Consider the following 15184-nt stretch of genomic DNA (forward strand, 5'->3'; position numbering starts at 1 on the left):
TGTCTTTACACCAGGCCACAGAGAGCGAGCTGGGAGATGTGGACCTGTCCGGACTTCCAGAGGCTGCAGTGGACAGCGAGGAAGAGGAGGAGGAAGATGAGGACCTGGAAAGAGCTTCAGACACTCTTCTTGGCAGAGACCTGGTCCGAGAGTGTCTGGAAAAAGACCCAGCCGACCGCAACGACGACGACATTGGTAAGTTGAACTCTCTGCTGCCCCCTGTGTTCTTCTCTCTGATATGTCTTTACACTCACTTAAATATTATTTAGGACTACAAAGTAACTTGAGAAGGTTGTTATTTCTTAATTGTCTATAATCAATCAGTGAACAGTGCCCTTCATTTCAATGAAATTGACTTAATTGTAAAGAAATGAGGCACTGACAGTATCTGTGCCAGCTTGTCACACTTGGCCAAGGAGGCCTATCAGTTGCTATTTTTAGACTTCATGTACACGAAACACAGCCCTCAGACGCCATCTATCATTCAGTAAGCACAGGGGAGAAACACAAATGCTCCTCTCACAAAGAGACCCCTCACAGTGGTCTCTAAACACCAGTGCCCTTCCAGTGTGTATTTTTGAGCAGGCAATCAGAGAGACGACCTCATTAGCGGGACCCAGTGGGGTCTTGGAGGAGAAGGTGACCACATCAGAGGGCTGAGAGGAGTTGTAAAGGCCTGGCCTGCTGTGGGCCTGCTGGGAGGCTGGCCTTCTCATGGCCTTCACCACTGACTGACTGGCTACACTCAGCTCATTCAGAGGAAAGAGACACTGTAGAGGGGAGGATGTGTCTAACTCAAGTTCAACCCAGGCTCACGTAACATAAATAAATCAATAAAAAGATTTTTCTCTCTTAATAAAGTGGACTTGAGTTCAGTTTTAGACTAGACTTAGACTAGTCAATTAGTTTAAAAGTAAGAAAACTTGATCTGTAAGGTTGAACATGCAAAAGAATCCTTTCAAACTGTTAATCACATCTTTCAATAACCAAATCACATTTTAAACGCAGCTTAAAATTGTGCTACTTTGCACCGTGCATCAGGGTTTCAGTGTCAGTGCTTATGCTGATCCAAATGTCCTGTAAGGTTTCAATGTTCCAGACAAATGGGAGCAATTCGGTCAAATAATAAAAGATGAATAAAGAATAAACAGTAATGACCAGATAGCAGCGAGGGTTGCTACGTTTAATCGTCTGGTCGACTGATGGCACACATCCCTACTTTAAAATGCAGAGAATTGCTTGAAATACTGTGACTGTTTAACCCATCTCTTTAAAAGACGAAGAAAAGAGGGACAGAGACTAAGACGATGAGAGGAAATGAGTGAGGCGATAACGGCGGGGGGAATAAAAGGCTGCGTAGTGTGCGGGTGGGAGCTGGGTCACTCTGTTCTCAGCCACAGTGCAGAAGTAGACGATCAGTAGGGAAGGAACAGAGTGTGAAAATTTCTCATCACACATGACACTCTTACACACTGATGGTACGCACTGTTCCAGGCTAATAACAGTGCGAGTGTTAGCTTGGGGTCGCTGGACGAAAGCATTTCAGGTATCCTGTGATCTGTGTGTTTGTTTGTTTGTTGATGGTTGATTTCTGAGTAGCGTTTGCTTGCAGCAGGGACCATTTAAAAGTCCATAGTTTGTTTTAGAAATGCTGCTGTTTGTCAGTGGAGAAATCAATGAGTGTTTCACCTGCAGACCTGAGAAGCATTGCTTTGAATATGCAGGTTACATCAATAAATGCTCTTTGCATGTCTCACAAGAGTTTGTTGTTTTTCTTTCTCTTTAATTCCTTTCTTTTCTCCCCTTCTTCCTTTTTGTGCCAATCAGAGCAACTACTGGAGTTCATGCACCAGCTGCCTGCATTTGCCAACATGACCATGTCTGTGCGCAGAGACTTGTGCAGCGTCATGGTGTTTGAGGTGGTGGAGCAGGCTGGCACGGTCATACTGCACAACAAACAGGAGGTATGAATAATCTCATAACACACACAGAAACAGAAAGTCGCAGCAAGTTTTAAGTGTTAGGATTATTTCTTATGCAGTAATTAGAGTTATTACTTCTTTCATGTTACCAGCTTCTTTTGCTGCATGTCCCACCCACATTAATCACAAACAGGGTAATTAAGATATGCAAAATGTTTTGTTTTTCTAATATATCGGCTTCATTAACACAATTACGCTGAATTCCCTAAACACGTACATTAGCGTTTCTCTTTATTTATTCAGAAACAAGATGTGTTTTCTGGCTTGCTGATTCTTAATTGGGTTGTTAATGTAATTACAGTTAAAGATCTTAAATTTGTAGCCTGCAAAGTACTGATGTAGCCTTCCAAAAAGCACACAATACGCTCAAGCATGGAGCCAGTCGTAGTAGGTCAACATGCAAAAGTATATGAAATGACAAATAAAGAAAAGATGGAAGAAACAGCACAAACCATATACGCCCTCTCACGTGGGTTTGAATGAGGCCATACAGGTGTAGACACACACGTCCTCACCATCTTCCAGGCTATCCAAAGCTAACTCACACACAGTGCAAAGTCACTGCGGAGTAAAAGCCCCGTCAATCACCTGAGCTGCTACACAGCTAATTAATTAAGTTACATGCCTGAGAAACACGAGCTCCGTCTTGGCTGTTTGGTTGCACACAGCAGCATTAGAAGCGACAGGGTGATAAATGGCAATGAACTGCCAGCCGCCGAACTGCGGGAGGACGGGTATCCACATCAGCAGGACAGAAGTATCCACACACACACACACACACACACACACACACACACACGCACACTCACACGTATACACAGATAGGCAGTGTGCATATAGGTGTTTGTGCTTCCATACATCTATGTCGAGTCTGCTTGATGGACAGATCTCCTCCGCTTAGTCTGTCTCTCTGTGGACTCTGTGTTGAAGGTCAAAAGGAAGCACTTGGCTCCTCTCACAAGCGAACACATCTCTGCTAAGTGAGCAAGAGAGGAAGGAAAATAAAAAGAGTCTAAAGTGGTCTGACAGAAGTAAAAACAGAGGTAAAGTGCTTCAGAAGACAGAAGGGAAGAAGAAATGGAAGTAGAGGGAGCCAACGAGGGACCATCAGAGTTGCAGTGAGGAGTGAAACCAACTAAAGTTTTTTAACTCTACATTTTATTTGAAGAAAAAGAAGTTGACAAACAATAGTTTGCCTACAGCCTTTTGCATTCTTCCATAAATAGTCATGATATAAATTCATAGAATATATGCTATGAGATGTATCAAATTTATGCAAACATTATGAGAATAGCCTTATGTTCAATATACATGTGGTTGGTTACCTTACCTCACCTTACTTATTACCATTTCATCACTGCTGAGAAATAAGGAGAGTGAGAGGCTGACTGGAAGAAAGAGAAGCTGATGGGGAGAGAAAGTGAGAAGCACTGAGAGAGCTGGAGATTTGCTGGGTAAGAAACAGTGAGAGAACGAAAAGGCAATGAGGAGGAAATATCAGTTTTAGTTTCGGAGGGAGCTCAGGGCTCGTTCGCCCCCCTCCCTCCGCCCGCTCACACCGGGGATGAATGGCTTGTTATATTATGCCTGCTAGCATTTCCTTTTTTAAAAGCCACCACTGGAGCCACAATACCTCTTCAGCACCATGCTCATACACACCGCACACTATGTCCACAGTGTACTAAATGTCAGCTAGAAACATATCGCCATTTTAACAGTCATTCTTGTGCGGTGACATCCAATGTGCTCTTTGAAATCTAATGATTTAAGATAAAACTGTCAAATGATGTCAATGATTGCTGATGCACAGGCAAACCATTATATATTTCACTTTGTTGCTTGTGTGCCAACCCCAGCTGTACTACAAGAGTAGTTTAAACACTACAGGATGTTAAGTACACATGGATGTACAGTATGCTAAAAAGGGCATGAATGGAAAGCAATAAGATGCACAAGCCAGCATTAATATTAGCACTATAACTTGTGCTTCCACTCAAAAATACAATGATACTGCATGTTTGATTCCCACAGCTGGACCTCTGGTATGTTATCCTGAACGGGGCAGTGGAGATCAGCCATCAGGAGGGAAGAACAGAAACTCTTTGCATGGGCAACAGTTTTGGCATCTCGCCCTCACTGGACAAACAGTACATGAACGGAGAAGTTCGCACCAAGGGGGACGACTGCCAGGTAAAAAGGACTGATTAGGACAAAAAAAGAAGAATGGTGTGAAAACCTGTTGATAGCATTTCAGTTTAAAAAGAAACATCTTTGCTTGCACTCACCCATGGTGGATGTTTGTTAGGGTGTGACTAGAAAAAAAGTTTAATTCTATTTAGTGAGCAAGAGCAGAAGGGTCAGGCGTTGATAATTGCAACCATTAGCCATGTTTGACAAGATACCACCATGAATGTTCTGTCAATGTTTCGCAATTATTTGCAGTTACAGCATTGTTGAGTTAAATTGTGTGTTTCCTTTTTAACCTTGCATGGCTTGTTGTGGTGGAGCAGGGTACTTCTCAGAGGAGTTCATGAACAGCCTTGCAGGTTTCTCGTAGAGAGCCTTGGTGTTGAGCCTGGATGTGTTGTTAATGACTTTGCTGAGGTAAAAGAAGCGTTGCATGTCCTTGCGGTAACTTCTGTTCTTACTGTCCGGTTCCTCCACGGCACGCATCATTTCCTGTCTTCAGATACAGAGGAACTTGCAGAGGTAGGGCTCCGCGAGGCAAATGCAGAAATTAACGATTTGGTGAAGGGAACAGCGCGAGACTATGCTGTAGGGTAGTGACAAATCCTGTCAGGCACTTTATGTTCAGCGATATAATGGGAAGTTAGTTTAGCTCCAGTGTCAAAATTGAAGTGAAGGATGCTTCTGCGAAAGGTTGAGAGGATATTGAACCACCATAGGTACTTATGTAATTGAGTTTAGTTAGTGGGAGAAGTATCATTGTCGGACCTTCCTTCCTGCGTCCATCCATTCCTCCCATGCCTCTCTCTACCCGCCATTATGCTTCTTCTGTGCTGTTGTTTGAGTTCCCAACTGTGGTGCAGAGCAGTGTTTTGCTCTTCTACAAGTTCACCCGCTTTCCCCATGTCATCCTCGACCAGTTCGTCTGCATCGCCCAGGAGGACTACTGGCGCATCCTCAACCATGTGGAGAAGAACACGCACAAGGTGGAGGAGGAGGGAGAGATTGTGATGGTGAAGGAGCACCGCGAGCTCGACCGCAGCGGGACCAGGAAAGGACACATTGTCATCAAGGTTAGTGATTTTAAATGTTGAAGGGTTGCGTTGTTAGATTTTAAGGAACGGAAGTTCGACCACGGTTCGAGAAAGCGTTTTGCTGTTCTGAGTGTCCACTAAGAGTCTTCTAGTCTCAGAGGTTTCTGTTTTGTGTCTGACCCCAGCCTCTGAAAAAGATCAGCAAAGTAACACACTATTAGTATCTCTATGAGGTGAATCCTCTGTGGATAGAAAAGCAGGGATGATGGATTGCTTGGGGTTCAAACATAAGGTGAAGTTAGTGTGGTGTTTCACCTGGAGCTCAACCTCTGTTAACTGACTCAGTATAGAAATACATTTATGGACATGTCCTAAACAAGATGAGACAATGATGGTTTAATGTCCAAGGTTAAACTAGGAAACTTGTTTAATCACAACCTAAGCTCGGGTTTGCATGGCTACCTTCATAAATGAGAAAATCAAGTTATCACTCCTAGTTTTTTGTTTTTTTCATTATTATGTACTAAATACGCTGAAATGCCTCCGATTGATTTGAGTACTACTTCATTATGAATCGACCGTGCCCTCACTTACAGTATCTTACAAAAACATCAGTGCAGCCACTCGGTGTTCTTTGTTGATTGTTTAGTGGCACCGTTGGCACTATTAGTGTTTGCTGGAGCATTTTCTTGTACGCTGCATTGCAAAGCGCTCCAAGGCCTTTTGATCCCTCGCCCGAGCCTCGAGAGGCAGCCAGGTATTGATCGGATAATGGGCCTGAATGATTCTCTTGGCCACTGCTCCGAGGAAGGCTGTTGGCTCCAAAAGCACATCCAGTGGAGATGAGTCAATTCACAAGTGTTAGCATTTCCGCTTCTGTTTTTGGCTTTGTTCTTTTTGTGTCAGACAAAAGTGGATGCCTTTCTAGTTTCTGTTCCCTGTCAAAAGAATCGTTTCCCCCCCGAAACATCTGCTCTGATAACATTAACAACCTCGCTGAAACCAGACGAGTCAAGTATACGTGTCTCGAACATTGTCTGCTGCTTACGGATACAAATGAAAGACAAAGGCAAAAAAATAAAATGTATTATAATACAAATGATGCATTTAGATTTGGTCTTTTGATAAAGATGTACCTCAGCAGCAAAAGCCCTTGTAGTAGAGTAGAGCTATTCTGTGTGTATGTGTGTTTGTGTGTGTGTGTGTGTGTGCACGCGCGCGAGATAGAGTGTTTGTCTTTGTTTTATTGATGGGTGACTGACAGCTCAGTTCAATAGCTGCATCTTTATAGTTCATGTCCTTGTCACTTTTATGATTAATGTTGACATAATTCATTCAGGTTGGTGTGTGCACGTGCTCTTTTCCCTGCTTGCTTCAGTGTTTGTGTGTGTGTGTGTGTGTGTGTGTGTGTGTGCTGCATTTTGTATGCTTGTGTTATGTTGTCAATGTCTGTTTAGAATAGAATCAGCTGTCTTACATGCGCATCTATGAGTGTGCACCATACATTTTTCTGTGTATCCTTATGTGTTTATGTGAATATATTTTTCACCCCAGGGAACCCCGGAGCGTCTGATCATGCACCTGGTGGAGGAACCGTCAGTCGTGGACCCCACCTACATCGAGGACTTCCTGCTGACCTACAGGACCTTCCTGTCAAATCCCATGGAGGTCGGAAAGAAACTGCTGGAGTGGTTCCAGGTGGACAGCCTCCGGGATACGGTGAGTTCGTGTGCATGTGGTCAGTTGGTTTTGGTAGTTTCGGTTATGAGTGTGTCTGCGTGCTTGAAGAGTAATAGAGCAAAAGTTAAGTTTGGAAATGTATGTGTGGATCTGCAAGATTTGTATGCACGTCTGTACTTTTAAGTTGTGTGTGTGTTGTGTAAAGAAAAGGTCAAGTGGGTCAGTTGGCTGGGATGGGAATGTAAATAAGGGCTTCAGGATAGCAGTGTAGAGTACACATACCAAGTCAAAACTTTAAATACTCGTGCATTCGGTACTATTTTACGTGTGCAGAACTAAATGACGATTCTTGTGCTCCTATCAGCCCTCCTAATGTTTTTTATTCATGCATGTTAATGGAAATTCATGTGTTGTCCCACTCACATGCTGATCAATACAAGTTCAGCCAGCTCAGCTGTCCTTGAGCCCAGCAGCGATTCGTTCGTGCCTGACACGCCCATTGTCCATAACCGCTTTAATCTAAGATTAGTCTTGTACTGTCAATAGTCTTTATGTGGTTGTCATTCGGGTTTATAATCTTCAGCTCCGTTAAACAGGATCTAATCCTATACAGAACGAGCTGGGGCGAAGTAACAGAATGTGGAAAGAAAGGGGTGAGTTGGTATGAGAAACGAAAGCGAGAGCAGAAAGTGGGCATTGATTGATGCTCTGTGTTGATTTATCGGTTGGTGTGCTGACCTTTTGCAAAGGTTGGAACAATGCTATGGCCAGTGTAAATTTGGAGAAATAACTGTTTCCGAATGCCCTTTGCTTTAGGTTTTTCTTCTAATTATTGTGGAACAAAATTAAGCAGTCAGCCAGTGGTTACACATTTTTTCTGCAGCCATGCACAAGGTCATTATTTAGCCTCCCCGCTGTTTCCTGTGTTTTACTAGCTACTTAAGGTTGTTTGTTTGTTTGTTTTAAGAAAATAAAGACAGATAGATCTATAATTGGGCTGATTGAAAACAGAAATGTGACCATTGGGGCTGCATTTTGTTGGAGTAACAGTTTAGCAGCAAATCAAGTTATTTATACTGACTTAACCATTAAATACAACAGAGAAATATTTAACAAGGGCAGCATTTGACATGCATGTTAACATAGTGAGTACACATAAAGCACTCATAGTACCAAACATTTAGGCTGCTGAAGTGTCCCTGAGGCAACTACCAGCTGCAGAGGTCCTGCAAAGTAGTTAAGTATGGCCTCTGGCCGAACACCTACAGTATAAGCATTCTGCAAGAGCGCCCAGCAAATTTCTCACCAATGTAGCTCATACTAAAACAGTGCAAGAACTGAGGGGTGAACATAAATTGTCACAGGAACTGTGTGAAAAGAAGTGTTGGTTTGGTGTCTCCACTGAATGAAGCTCTCATTTGTCTTTACAGGTCACGAGAATAGTGCTGCTGTGGGTCAACAACCACTTCAATGATTTTGAGGGCGACCCGGCCATGACGCACTTCCTGGAGGACTTTGAGAAACATCTAGAAGCAACAGTAAGATCAAACATCAATCCAAATTTTGTTTTTACTTTAGTGCATTTAAGTTGTAATTCAGTTCATCTTTTATTCAGTTTAGTTAAAGAGTCCCCAAAGACTTGACTATGTCTTGTCAGAATTGCAGCTCAGATCAAACCATTATTATATGATCATTTATTTTTTTAATGTAAAACCAGCTTGTTTTAAAACCAAGCATTCATACATAATGCAAGTTGTTTCTCCATGCAAATCTACATCACAGACCTTAGGAGACAAAAGCTAATTTACATCCAAGACTGTTCAGGTTCATCATTTTCCCATTTTTCACTCATTTCAGAAAATGAAGGGCCATTTGCGGCTGCTGAACATAGCGTGTGCAGCCAAGGCTAAGTGGAGACAGATCACTCTGCAGAAGGCGTCCAGGGAGTCGCCACTCTACTTCAGCGTGCAGGGCGGCAGCGAGAGAGGATTCGGTATCTTTGTTGAGGCGGTGGAAGTAGGGAGCAAGGCTGCAGAGGCCGGACTCAAGCGGGGAGATCAGGTGAGAGGACACAATGCCTTATCATGTGGTTAAATACAGAGTGGTACTGCTATATATGGTACATTGCTACCTGTGCTTTTTAGAGAATAACACTGGCTTTAACGCTTTTAAGTATTTTATTGAGAGCATTTAAACAGTACATAGTATGTGGCTTCAGGAGCCGGAGTATTGCTACATTGAGTTGTTTTTTGCGTTCGCGTGCATCCCTGTATTTAAATTAATCCCTAATTAGTTGATAGAATGAGAACCATTAGGGTATCCAGTCACATCTTGGATGAATGTAGAATACATTGCATAAAAGGCACTCTCACGCTATCTTCCCGACAGGACCGCAGGACGTTTGACCACTTTTTCCGTTAGGTTTCAGGTTGCATAGTCTCATCATCAACCAGTCCTGTGGCGGCTGATGTAACAATGTGGTTGGACTGAGTTCACAAAATCTGCACATAGATGTGCAGATGGATGCTACGCATGCAGTACACATATAGTCAGGGCTCCAAATTGAGCTTAGATTTGTGTTTACTTGTGTGGCAAGATATTTAGGACAGCACACACTTGCCTCTTTAGAGTCCCACTGTGAGCAAAAACCAAGGCCAAAAAACTCATCGACTGCAGAGGGAGACTTGTGGGCATCATCGCTGTGAAGTGGAAGACACTGGGAGGCTGTTTGGATGAGCTTTAAGATAAGAGGAGCTTTTATCAGGGTGGTGAACAAGAACTTTCATTCGGCGGCTCAGCTGGAAGTTGAAGCTTGAACTTCATGAAGTCTGGTACACCTATGGAGAATCTAAAACATCATATATGCATCCAACTACTACAAGTTTTGATCAGAGGCAACTTTTATTTGAAAAGTCTTCTAAAAGAAAATTTTATACATGGGACCTGATATAACTGATTCCTCAGAATTATTATCTGATGTCTGCACTCACTCATTTCATTCTATTTATTGTCTTTTGTCGAGGTCTTTTGTTCTGTATTTTTATCAACAGCACATTTTCGTACTATTGTTATGTTTAAACTACAGATTCGTCTCTTCTAAACATGACACGAAACAACCGTGTTCAAAACAAGCTAACCAGCACTCAGACTGCAATTCATGCTTCCCTTTTCATGTCATTTAGAGAGTAACTGAGTAACCGCATTGTTCACTTTTTGCATTTAGTAAACTGCTTACAGATATGCTGAGTCTGGAGGGTTGAGAATAATGTCGACAGGCAAACCAGAACAACTAATGTATTCCAGATTTCAGTTATGGGTAATCTAAAAATACAATGCATGTTTGTTTACTCCAGACAAAGGCACGTCTGCCTGTGTGTGTCATTGCACTTCAGTCAGTTTTGAGTGTGTCCTGCTAAAATGTTTGTCATTTTGTCTGTCTTGTTTCAGATCATGGAGATCAACGGTCAGAACTTTGAGAACATCTCCGTCTCCAAAGCTGTTGACATCCTGAGAAATAACACACACCTCTCTCTCACCGTCAAAACCAACATATTTGGTGAGCAAAGTCAGAGTGATTGTGGGCATAGAGCACAATCTGCTTCCATTCATATCAGTGCTGATATTTTGAGATGACAACCAATCCTCCTCCTCCTCTCTCTGTGCCTCCATCCATCTAGTCTTCAAAGAGCTCCTCAGCAGGATCGTGCACGAGAAGAAGAACGGCGGCCCTCACATTCCCAAAATCCAGGAGAAAAAAGGCAATCGCTTCTCCATCCCTGACCTTCCTGGAGACATGGAGTTCCCCACAGACCACAAGAGCACCAGGAAAATGAAGGCCAACACCGTGTCAGGAGGACGAAACAAGATCAGGAAGATGCTGGAGAAGACGCGCTTCAGTATACTGCCTCCCAAACCATTCAGGTAAGAGGAGTAATACAAACGCTGCTTCCTGTCTGCTTGCAGAAGGATCTTGATCAGGAATAAAATTATTTTTAGTAATATTCCAATCTGAATGCATTATTAAAACTTTTCACATACACAAGAATAGCCTGCAGAAGGACATTGATTGAAAGGATATATCATTAAATCCACTCCAATGATCAGATATGGCATCTGGGACAACAGAAGATTAGTTCAGGTGGATTTACCTTCTACAAAAACCACTCTAGAACAAGTTGGCCGTCCCACAACCCTCTCTGTCTGGATCAGGCTACTGTCTGTGCATCAGTATTGTAGCAAGCTGTGACCATCTGCAGACAGAAAATATTGGAGGCGTGAGCAGAAATCTAAGCTTCGAGCTCTGCGACTGAATTGAACCACCCCAGAAAGCGATAGAGAAGCACACTCCTCGCGGCTTGTATGAGCAGCAAATGGAGAGATTTCACCCTTTTATAACTAAAATGCTTACCTACATTTATTGGAAAGTGGTGCTACATAGAAATAAGGACCCATATGCTAGTTTCATCCCATTTCACGCTCTGAACATTGCTCTAAAATTATTTTCTTCTGCGCTTTCCACTCTTCCTGGTGGTTGCAATACTCTTATCTTCAGCTGCTGTAATGTCGATAGTTTCCAGCCAAATAGCAAAAAATGTAAAAGGCATCATAATCATCGTCATCATCATCAAATAACCATTGTCGTTGTCATCCATAACCATCCATTGTACTTGCAGCATCTGGAGCCATTGAAAGCAATTGTGCAGATGGAGGCTCATATTCAATATTCCACCCGTAACGTGCTGATACAGGCTTGATTTCATTTCATCATTTCATGCCTCTCCAGGCCTCATTAAACTCCATACTGTGTCAGTGTGTGAGAGAGAGGACGGCGTTTTCGCCCTGTTAATTACAGAGCGAACCGTCAGCACGGCTCTCACGCACTCTAAACTCACACACACAGTCGCTGGGACGCATGGCCCCTCACTTTTCTCTCTCACTGTCTCCACTCTATCAGTTTCCAGTCCTGCAGTGATTGTGCCCACAAAGCCATGCAGTTTGCATGAAAACTGATTGTGCTCTGTCTCAAAACGCAAAACACGCTATCACGCAGCCATTGATCTGACTCGATGCACAGCTTCCAAAGGCTCTCCGCTGCGTTCTATTTATCGATCAAACAAGGGTCTTCATTGCTTTTTAGTTTGCTGGTCGGCACCATTCAAACCTCTCTTTGGTTCAAAGCAATTGATGGCTGATTAAAGGGACTGCAGATGAGGACGGAGATGAGACGGGTTATTTGGGTCAATCAGGATTCATCTGTGCTTATTTGAAGGGAGGCTACATTGTAAAATTTTGTGCTGGATTTGTGTTTGTGTGTGTGTGTGTGTGTGTGCATGTATACAAAAGATACAGGCTACACTGAGGACAATGTCATTCAAGATACTAAGCAGTTTTAAGTATGCCCGCACACACACACACACACACACACACACACACACACACACACACTGGATTCACTTCACTTTTAAGGACACATTAGCCCTCACAAGGATGAAACCTGTGACTCCTGTTGCTATGAAATAGTCTCTCACACAAAGGCCACATTCAGATGCTTTGGCTCACTTCTTAAACATATTTAAAATCTTTTAAATTAAGCCAGGTGACCTTGTTTAAAATTTTGAAATCCTATGCCGAGGCTCTTGCCCAGCTTGCGTTGATACACAAACCCACCATCCCTGCTTCTTTCTGTTCTTGGCTGACATTGTGCTCCACTTCAGACAGGGATTTTATATGACAAGGACACGCTGGCAATAAACAAGTCGTTTTTCTGCCAAATTAAGGTGTCGGGCCTGTGCATGCAACTTTACACACATCCCATATTGACCAACCCAGGTGATTTACATTCCAGAGATTGGAAAGCAATAGACCAAGGTTTTAGCCTTTAGTCAGTTTGTTTCAGGAGTCTGAGGTGATTTAGTGAGATGACAATAAAATACTAACCCCATCTCCCATGATGCCATTTTCATCCTCTCTGCCTCTTTGTGAAACGGTTACATGATGCACATTGCTATAACTATTGTGTTATTGAGTGTGTGTGCATCTCAGCATTCATTCTACAAGACGCCCACATTTTGCTGCATGCTAACTGCGCTACTGCTGCACCTGCAAGCAGAACTGTTCAGGAAATTACTACTCTGTTACTCATATAGGCCTGCCTGGGCATTAGTTAGAAAGTTTTTTGTACCAGCAGAACTGTCTATATTCACAAAAATAGGTTTTATGTATGTAAAATAGGTTCTACTGTATCTTGGACACCAGTATAGACTATAATCATCATCATCTGTGATGACTTGAGTGGAAATGCTCTGGTAAGAAGGCCATCGCCTACCAATTTCATATAATTGGTGCACTTTTATTTCCATGGTTGAGTTGTCCTCTAATAGCATAACAGACCATTAACCTGGAGCTTCTCATAAACTGAACTTGCAAGACTCCATGTGGGACAGGTTCAGGGCTCTGCCTTGTTTTCACTATGTTTCGCAAACCAGAACATTTTGGAAACACGTCATTCAATAGGCGACACCGTATGGCAGCAGTGGGACAAACGTCATTTTTATGAGCTGTTTTGAAGGTGCGCTGTTAGCCATGGTTCAGCAACACAACAACGGAAAAAGTGGTGCTAATATTAATTTTCTTTTACACGTTTTACAAACACGTGAAGACTTTTAAAAGTCAGTAATGTTAAATTAAAAGAGCCCCACCTGCAGTGGGAGGTTGACAGATTGGAGCAAACACAAGACAAGCAGCAGTATTTGCTTTTTACATGAACATTAAACATCACTGTAAATGTACCATTTCTCAACTGTGTGGAGGTGTAGCCCACAAAAAAAACTGGCTTATATGTTAAAGAAAGGTGCAACTCTCCCTAAACCAAAAACTGAATAATTAAAAACAGAGTTATGACTCTTTTTGTCTTCCTCAAGTACCATCATAAGATTATTATTTTTAATGCACCTGAAGACAATATGAAATTATTGCTTGATAAAAAAATGTGTCTTTCTGTAACAGAGTAAGTATAAGTGCTTTATTTCTGTACTTGGATGTTTTGTGTGCTAAAAGTCACAGTTGATAATTCTGTTTTCTTTAATATTTTTCCTGAAAATATAATCCTAATGTGCTTCTTGCTACAGATCATCTCACTAGTATGTTTTGTGAAAAAGGTCAAATACTGGAGTTGGATTTCCTCATAGATCCTTCAGTTTCCTGTCATGTGCTGTGTGTGAATCTATGCTGGCATTGAAAAGCTGCTCCTGACATTTTTTTTTCTGCTTATTTATTTCAGCAAACCTGTCAGCGCTTTCAAACTTAAGCTGTTGTATATTCTGTCAGGCTACATGTGTGTTTGTGCTGTTTTAAGTGTGTGTGCGTGAAGAGAGGCCTTGTCGCTCTGCTGCACTTCAGCGGAGCTCTGCTTCTGTTTTTTTTTTGGTTTTGTTTTCTTTTTCTTTTTCACGCTTTTCAATGTCGTCTCTCTTCCCGTTTGTCTCCGCTGCTTCAGGGGCCTGTTTGGGTAAGACCTCTTGCGTAACTCCCCATCCTCTACCCGTTTGATTCAGTACTCATCTGCAGACCTGCGCACAGCAGGCTGCCACATACGCACGCACGCACACATGCACACTCACCAGTACCACTGACCTTCAGCAACATTGCTAGAGGACTGCATTTATGGATTTCATGCTAATTCCTTTCACACATGAATCCCATTTTTAAGCAGAGTCGAAGGTGTTCTTCCTGTTTCCATTCAGACTCTCCAATTAAATGTGTGTTCTTTCTGCAGTCAGTCTTAGATGTTCTGTTATTCAACCAGATGCACTGAACTCTGCAGGGATGTTGCGGAAAATATCAAGGAGGCTTTGGTTTAATACATTGTTATCGGCTGCAGATGGTTTTGGTTTCTTGATGTTGAACAGACGGCACACCTGGGCCTAAAGTGACTCAGATAAATACCTGTATAGACATCCTTTCAGTGCCACATTTAATGTCCATTAAATGTCTCATTATATTCAGTGAACCAGCAAGTCTTTAAAAAACCTAAATACAGGACTGTTGTATGTGACAGTCAGGCTTTCCTGAGCATCACATTTGTCATCATCAGCTATAATTCTGTCTATCCTGACCTGCATTGGTTAAAGCGTGAATATTATTCCACTTGAATTATTATTCATTTCTTAGAGCTAACAATGTGAGAAGTCTTATTTGAGCTGTCTCACTTTCACCATCATGCCCTTCCGCTTTTTCCACCACCCTCCAAGTTATTTAATCAACATAAATTTGTCTGTTTCTTTCATTTTCTCATCATTTCGT

The 15184-nt window shown here is 42.4% G+C and overlaps 1 protein-coding gene across 7 annotated transcripts in view; it reads left to right on the forward strand.

Annotated features, from left to right (window-relative positions):
* The window catches only part of LOC121616824 (rap guanine nucleotide exchange factor 6-like), a 147009-nt gene that overhangs the window by 103197 nt on the left and 28628 nt on the right, over positions 1 to 15184 (forward strand). For all 7 annotated transcript variants that reach the window (XM_041951638.1, XM_041951640.1, XM_041951635.1 and 4 more), the window contains 9 exons: positions 15 to 195; positions 1828 to 1964; positions 4014 to 4172; positions 5090 to 5242; positions 6758 to 6922; positions 8314 to 8421; positions 8741 to 8944; positions 10331 to 10439; positions 10561 to 10804. In XM_041951638.1, coding sequence (XP_041807572.1) covers positions 15 to 195; positions 1828 to 1964; positions 4014 to 4172; positions 5090 to 5242; positions 6758 to 6922; positions 8314 to 8421; positions 8741 to 8944; positions 10331 to 10439; positions 10561 to 10804 — 1460 coding nt within the window. The remainder of the gene's footprint in view (positions 1 to 14; positions 196 to 1827; positions 1965 to 4013; positions 4173 to 5089; positions 5243 to 6757; positions 6923 to 8313; positions 8422 to 8740; positions 8945 to 10330; positions 10440 to 10560; positions 10805 to 15184) is intronic.

This window comes from Chelmon rostratus, chromosome 14, assembly GCF_017976325.1.
Source record: "Chelmon rostratus isolate fCheRos1 chromosome 14, fCheRos1.pri, whole genome shotgun sequence".
Lineage (NCBI taxonomy): Eukaryota > Metazoa > Chordata > Actinopteri > Chaetodontiformes > Chaetodontidae > Chelmon > Chelmon rostratus.